This window comes from Cyprinodon variegatus, unplaced genomic scaffold, assembly GCF_000732505.1.
Source record: "Cyprinodon variegatus isolate N-32 unplaced genomic scaffold, C_variegatus-1.0 Scaffold996, whole genome shotgun sequence".
NCBI lineage: Eukaryota > Metazoa > Chordata > Actinopteri > Cyprinodontiformes > Cyprinodontidae > Cyprinodon > Cyprinodon variegatus.
In genome coordinates, this window is record NW_015151449.1 from 198,904 (window position 1) to 206,729 (window position 7,826).

At 37.7% G+C, this 7,826-nt stretch overlaps 1 protein-coding gene across 1 annotated transcript in view; it reads left to right on the forward strand.

The window, feature by feature from the left end:
* Window positions 1–6,472, forward strand: part of LOC107100649 (guanine nucleotide exchange factor DBS-like) — a 96,200-nt gene extending 89,728 nt beyond the window's left edge. Inside the window, exons 25-27 of the mRNA XM_015399218.1 lie at window positions 96–205; window positions 906–1,021; window positions 4,814–6,472. Of these exons, the coding sequence (XP_015254704.1) occupies window positions 96–205; window positions 906–1,021; window position 4,814 (227 nt within the window). The 3' untranslated portion in view covers window positions 4,815–6,472. The remainder of the gene's footprint in view (window positions 1–95; window positions 206–905; window positions 1,022–4,813) is intronic.
* The last annotated feature ends 1,354 nt before the right edge of the window (window positions 6,473–7,826 follow it).

The following is a 7,826-nucleotide window of genomic DNA, read 5'->3' on the forward strand; positions in this document are numbered from 1 at the left end:
CTAAAATGTGTGCTAATGTGCCAATGGGACCTAAAATGTGTCCTAATGTGCCAATGGGACCTAAAATGCGAGCTAAAGTTCTGTTCTGTCCCTAGGGTGGACCCAGAGAAGACTCCCCTCCATGGACACAGAGGACTTTGAGACGATTCCCTCCAGTGGAGAAGAATCCTCCAACTCTTCTGAGGATGAAAGCAGCAATAAGAATGTATGTGGCTGTTAAACAAGATTCAAACACACATAGATTGATTATAGTCTGTAGTGGCTGAACTTAAACAGCTACATAATAAAAATATCTTTATTTCACATTTAATTTTATGAAACTTTGTGAATTATTGACACTAAGAATGACTTAATAAAGAACCAGATGAAACAAGATGGCTTTTACATAAATCATCCCTTTATTTCTGCATTGTCCACATTTCCTCTCATCTCTGAAATCACTTTCAGTTTAAAACAACTGGTTCCTTCTGCAGCTGAATTAGTTCTTCATGACCAACTGACATTTAAGAGAGAAAAGAAACTTTTATACTTCTATAAATCAGTGTTGACTTCCCTGAAATCAGCACCCTTCTTCCTATGCAGTTAAAGCCACACTAACATATTGGAAAATAAATTGATCAACACTTTTCAAATAATTCACTGACATTTCTCTAACAAAAGCCGAGATGCAGCTTCTGTGTTTATCAGTAGAAGGAAATTATGAATAGTATCTGTAGATAGAGCAGTTGGACTAAATGGAAATTAATTCATAACTTTTTGTTCTGGTTGCATGATTTATTTACAAAGATATCATGACCTGTAGACCAAAGCTAATTAAGATCAGAGTATTTTTGGAGCTTTTAATGCAGTAGGAAGGCCTGTAGTTTCTGTAATCTGCGATGCTTTAAACTCATTTCTTCCTACAGGCTGACAACAGTCGCTACCGGGTGCAGCTAACGTATGCAGCATGTGAAGCCAAGGATCTCTCTCTGGAAACCAAAGACATGGTTCAGTTTTTGGAGGAAGCAGAAACTGGAAATTGGTAGGTTTTATTATTTCATAAAGTTTCAGTTTTTAACCTTTTCAAGGTCTTAGAGGAAGTTTGTCTAAGACTGTTAACAGTATCTGTCTTTAGTATCTGGAACTCCTAAATATCAAACAGTTCCTCCGTTTCAGTAAACAAAGTGATTTTTTCCAACTGTTTTCAGCAGGGCTGCTTGTTGTCAGGTTTGTCTCTATGGTCGATGTGGAATCAGCAGGTGTTGGACCCCCGCTGACTCAGTCTATTTAGTTCATAGCAGTTTTTTTATTTAAAGGAACAGAAACTGCATATTAATCATAAAACCTTAAAGAGGAATATTCATTTGATTGAGTGAAATATTGATTTTGAGCTGAAGGCAGCCGATGGTCAGCAGGTCACTTCTGTTTGTTCTTTTCTTTTTCACCATTTATGCCCAGTCCATCAAGGTAGAAACCGTTCACACGGACCCTGGTTCTGCTGAAGGTGTCTTCCTGTTAAAGGGTTGCTGCATGCATGCTAAGCATAACCAACCGCTGCAAAGAAACGATGCAAACCATAACTCACTGAAGCTACAGGCAGTTAGATGTTATTTAAAACTGAATAGAGGGCTGATAAAATTAGCATTCTATGTTAGGTGCATGTGTATCCTTGGCACAGGTTGACTGACGGATGTGTTTTAGTTATGTTTCATTTTAATTTGAACAGAACTTGTTACCACTGTCTTACTAACTTTGACTTCAAAATCTAAAATGGCTGCCTTGCATCGCACCTCTGGGATGCAAAGAGTGATGTCACCATGAGAGCCAGAGGTGCCTCATTGTGACATCACTCTTTGAAACCGTTTGCCGTAACCCTTTGCCAATCAAATCTGCTAAAAGGCAGAAAATTCTCTCTGTGCAGGTTTTGCTTTGTGACACAGAGCAGATAATCCAGAGACATTGGATGCAAACTTTATTTACATGTGTGGCTTCATCAATATGCAGATCACATTCTGGTAAACAAGCTGTGCAAATGCATGGGGGGGGGGGCACGCAAATGTAAACATTTAGCGTATGCAAAGTGATTTTCCAAATCCAACTCAACAGTATATTTTAGTATATCAGGTCTGAACTGACATCTGCAGTCGTTGTCGTCCTAAAGGAGGCTTTAATAAAACCATAGAGAGAAGAGAATAGATCCGTAAATAAAAGTGATCCATAAAAGAATCGCTCGCAGAAATGATCCAGAAGGATTTTAACTGAGAGGAATTCATTATACTGATACTTTATAAATATCAGACATTAGCTGGATGCTAATATGGCATCATTTGCTATTCTGTTTCTTTCCATGTGTTTTTATTGTGAGCCTCATCTCAGGTCACTTTATAGATCCAAGTCAACCAGATCAGTGACTCTGCTGGATTTATTGATGAATCTTAGTTTATTTTTCATGGTGTCTAGCATGGAGTTGTGGGAGGCGGGTGGAAAAAGGACCTTCTGATGAGAACTGCGTCTGTTTCCTCCCTGATCTTTATGAGCAAGCCGCCTCTGCTTGGTGGCTGTTTGGATAAAAGAGCTTTTTCTGTAAGATAAAAGTTCGTCTCGCTGTAACTCGGCTCGTTTTTCATCGACTCATGCATATTTCCAGACCGTCTCCTGTCGTCTTCATCTATGGGCTTTAAAAGGTCTCTCTCTCCCAGACTCGCCTCCATGAGGAGCATGAAGAATAACCTATAGATTATCCACACTTAGTGGATCATACAGCTTTCTTCATGTTTTAATGTATTTTGAGGGGATTCTGAACTATGCTGTTTGGGGGGGGGGTAACTAAATGAACTTAGTTGCTACTAATTTACGGCATAAAGGAAATAAAGCAGCGTTTCCTCAGAGTTACTGAGTTTTCCTTTGTGTTGGTCTGACAGCTGAGGCCTGATCTAGCGGCTCAGTAGATGAGCTAGCAGCTAACGCTAATGATGCAATAAACCTTCTCCATCTGTATGAACCTGTCAGAAATCCACTAAAGGTCACTGAGGGGAAGATCTCTGTTCCTACATTTCAATGTTCTCTGGCTTCAACTGAAAGGCCAGGCTGAACCATAAAACAGCCTCTTGTTGCAAATGACCTCTGGTTTTCACCTGCAAACATTTCCATGGCAACGGTCACCCGGATTCATCAAAGGAGGAGCATTATTGGGTGTTTTTTCTTCATTTGCTTCGTCACAGTGTTTGTAGCACTGCTGCCTTGGTCTGGTTCCTGGCCCAGGGTCTTTCTGCACCATGTTTGCAGGATCCTGGATTCTGGGTCCAGATCAGTCGATGAGGTCATTGCCTACCCCATGTGACCAGATAAAACAGACACATTAAAGCAAATATTGGACTGTTTCGTTGGGACTTCACCTGAGACTCCCCCTTCCTGGAGCTGGTTAGATTAAAAATGTTGGCATGGCTGAACCAGAGAAAGCAAGGAAAAGAAAAAAACAAAACAGTTTAATTGATTTATTTTCTCTGGACAGATATCCTGTTATTCCATCTCTGGATGTCTGAACATTGTTACTGTTTAAAAACTGATCAAAGTTGAGGCGTTAGTCTTTAACGACCCCATGAGGCCAGGAACCATTGGAGGGCTTTAGACGCTCGTTTGAGCTTCTCAGTTTATTTGAATAATTTAACCCAAACCACCTTTTACCAAATTAAGACTAATATACAGAAAAATCTATGATCTCATTTTCTGGTACTCAAACCTTCCTTTGCACCGTTTTTATTATCCCTGGGATCAGTGAAATTCCTGGAAAGCAGTGTCATGGTTTTTACATTTTGGACTTTGAGTTTTCAGTAATTCTGTTTTGTTGATCTTTGGTTTATTTTCCATTTCATGTTTTTTTTAAAGATAGTCTTTAGTTACTCTCTGTCGCCCTCTGGTGCCTCCTTTCCCCTTAGCTCATTAAAAAGTAATAATACTCCATTACTTTCTGAAATGTTTTCATGTTAAAACCCAGAGGATGAACGTCTTCTTATGGAGCTTTTGTGCATAAAAACTAAATGGTTGTAACGTGTTTCTAAAGTCGCTGATTCTTGATGCTGCTGGATCAGCTCCCAGTTAGTGCTGAATGTTTATCCCTGCATCGTCGTTGGATGTTTCTCAGCTCCAGCCCCAGACAGATGATGTCCTCCAGCTTTAGATGCACACCTGCTCTAATTCACCTGCTGACAGCGAATGGCTGATTATCAGGCTAACCCTGATAGCCGACGGATTCAGAGTCAGAGATGCATCGAAAACGACCGATGAGCCTCAATTATTCTTTACTGCTGCTGGACTTTAAAAGTCTCATTTCGATTAAAAGTGGTCTTAGATTTATACTTAGACAAACTTTATTATCTTTTTTATGCACTGAATGTGTTTATGCTGAACGACATGCAGCCTGTTTTCTATGCTGCATCTCTTCCTCCTCAGTTCTACGTCTGCTTTGCTTCCTTAGGTGGATTAGAGGAGAAGACGATCAACTTGTTTAACATTTGAGGAATTTATCCTTTGATTGTTTTATGTCTTATCAGAGCTTGTTCCTTCTTCATCTTTTCAATGTGATTGATTTGGTTGGTCGTAGAATTTATTCTCCGTTTCTGAAGCCTCTCTGGAAAGCAGTGAAGCATCGTCATGTTTGTTTTGTTTTGTTTGCTGTCTGTAATGACTGCCTCCGTCTGCCTTCCTTTAAATGAATTCTTCCTCAGTCTGGATTGTGCATTTCTATACTGACTACTACAAATGAATGTGACCAAGAGTATTTGTCATGTTTTTACAGCAAACCTGAACAAACTCTCTTTATGTTGTTTGTTTTCAGACATCGTCAGTGATCTCTGCACAGCAGCTCAGAGTTTGAAGAAAATGACGTCAGCACTTGGACAGATGGACGGCAAACAAACATCCATCAACTGATATGAAAAGCTTTGAACAAGTTGTAGATCTTTTTGATGGACTGCAGGTCTACCTTTCTGTTCTCATTTTTTCTCTTTAATTCTCTGATCTTTGCTGCAGCAGACCTGGAAAGCCTGAAATCATTTTAATCCAATGTAGCAGAGCAATTATATCCACTAACTGCTTTCCATACTTTCATATATGCAGTCTCCTCAGAAATTATTCAGACCTTTATTTATTACACTTTTGATTTATTATTATTCTTGATTTTATTTAAACTATTTTTGGTAAAATGTATGAAATATTTAAAGAAGGAAACTTAGATTAATTTACATAGATACATTTAGCTAAAGCCTTATTAAGTGTTGCCTTTTTCCAGACAGGAAACATTAAAATAAACTGGCGACAGAAAAAAATGTGAACATCTTTTTATAATGCAGTTATTTAAATAAAAGGCTCTTAAATTTTCACCTTACCAGCAAACAGAGACGGGAAAATTCAATAAAATAAAGCTGCTTAATTCTGTAAATCAGTGCAGGAGTGAAACATTAAACTTAAAAGCTTAAATATCCAGACAGTTTCTTCATTTATTGTCTTTTATGACCAAGCAAAGTTTTTAATTCTAACCAGTAAGAATGGAAAAGGCGTCTCCTTCCTTCTATAAGGAATGGGCGGGAAGAACGCTGCTGCTTCGGAGTAACGGTGGATGGATGGGTTGATCATGGCAACATTAAAATAAATCAATCATAAGTTTTCTGCAGCTGTTTGAGGCTCAATAGAAAATCTAAACCCTTTCAGCACAGAGAGAACATGCAGATTTCATGCAAACCCCAGATCATCTCTGTACGGCCTCAGTTTATTACAAACACACAAAAATAGAAAGATGTTCTTTAAAGAATGAAGCAACTGAAAGGGTTTGAATATTTCCTGAGGAGACTTTTTGACTTTATCTTTTAATGTCTGTAAAATTGCTTGAAAAATGCCTGGATTGTTTTAACAGGATGAGAAGTCGTTTCTTACAAGATTTTAAGTGCAAATACTGAAAAACATGCTGGTAATGCTAGAATATTCCAGTTTTTATGTGACTCAGGATCATAATGGCAACTTCTGCACATAAAGGGAGAGTTTAGTTGAGTTTCTACCAAACTGATGAACTGGTGCATCCTGACAGAGCGGCTGCAGTTAAATGAAGGGGCGCTCTGCTCCATCCACAGCGAGATGTTATGACCCTTCAAGTGGAAAAAGTCCATGATGTATAAAGAAAGCATCGTCTGCAGCGTCAATACATGCAGCCATGCTTAAATGACTATATCTGGCTTTTTCATATAAAGTGAACTGATTTGTGCAACATGAACACATTTCCTCTTTCATCTGAGAAAATCTAATTTAAAACAAATTCCTTTATCAGCTAATGATAGTTAAATCACTTCCCAGCAGAAAAATAAATCAAATCTAATGTGTTTTCTGCTTTGAACATAATCATGGGAAGAAGCCAGATGGCCTTCGGAGGAAATGATCGTTTCTGTTTTCAGAAACTGATTTGTCTCCATTTTCTGTTATGCTTCATGTCCCAGAGAGAAAAAAAACAAAAAACTCACTCATTTCTACATAATGAGATTCTGCTAAGAACATTTCACACTTTGATTTGTTGTTTTCCTGCTGCACACAGTCAGGGCACATTCTAATATTTTATCTACAGTATTTGTTTGAAGGGCTGCACAAGTATTAGAAATGGGAAAGTAAATGTTATCTAATTGGTCATATTCCAAGTGTGAATGTCTTAAAATCAGTTTGATGCAGTTTCTCACATCGTTTCTGCAACAACGTCACATTTTACAGTGCAGGTCAGACAGGAAGGACCCGGCAGCTGCACAGTTTCCATTTACTGACCTCACTATGACATGCAGTCAACAATTACATCACAGTATTTGCTTTTTAAGATTATAAAAAATATTCTTACCAGTTTTGCATTTAATAATCTAGCAAAGGGGCCCTTTTTGTGATAGTTGCCACTTTAAATCAGGGAACCAAAAAACTATTTATGCTTATTGTCATCTAAAGCATTTTGAATAAAAACTTTTCACCAATGAGCTGCAAACATCTGCAGAGAATTCATTTCTGTCTCAGTACACTGTAAAACCGAATACGCTCAGAATGATAAAACTTTACTGGAAACAGAAAACTTCAAGGTTTTTCAGTAAATAACTGGAGTGTTTAGATTTTAACTCCTTAACATTTTTTCCAGTATTTACGTTTGATGTAAAACGGGTCACAACTTCAAACTTTAATACTTAAGTTTATCAAACAGTTTGAAGTTTTCTGTTTCCAGAAAAGTTTGAGGTTTTCTGAACTCTTTAGGTTGGCCGTCTGGGAATAAACTGTTATTTCTGAATAATATTAAGCAATACTTCATCATTTATTGGCATCATTTTCTTCTGGCTGTACTGTGGGTCCATCTCCTCAGACATTTCTACTGATGAAACTTTCTTCTTCAGCTTCTTTCACTGATCCAGATGTTGTAAAAGATGAATCCTTTTCTGGAAATGCTTTATGTTAGAAAGTATCATGCAAAATGTTTTTATCTTTTAAACGTTGAAATGGACCATGTCATCATGTTGTTTATGTATCTTATAATGTATATAATGTTCATGCTGATAAAATGAAATTATAATAGGAAAACTCTTTTCCAGTTTCTTAGATTTTTTATTTCAAACATGTAAAAGTGTGTTTTAATAACATAGAGCTGTTTATAAGGATCTGTTTTAATCCCTGATGTGATTTCTGTAAATCTGGTCTAAGATAATAACCTGAAGCCACCTTCAGTTAATCTAGAAGACTTGGCAGCATCTGATGGATGGATGGATGGATGGATGGATGGATGGATGGATGGATGGATGGATGGATTCAATTCATTTCAATTCAGCTTATTTATATAGCGC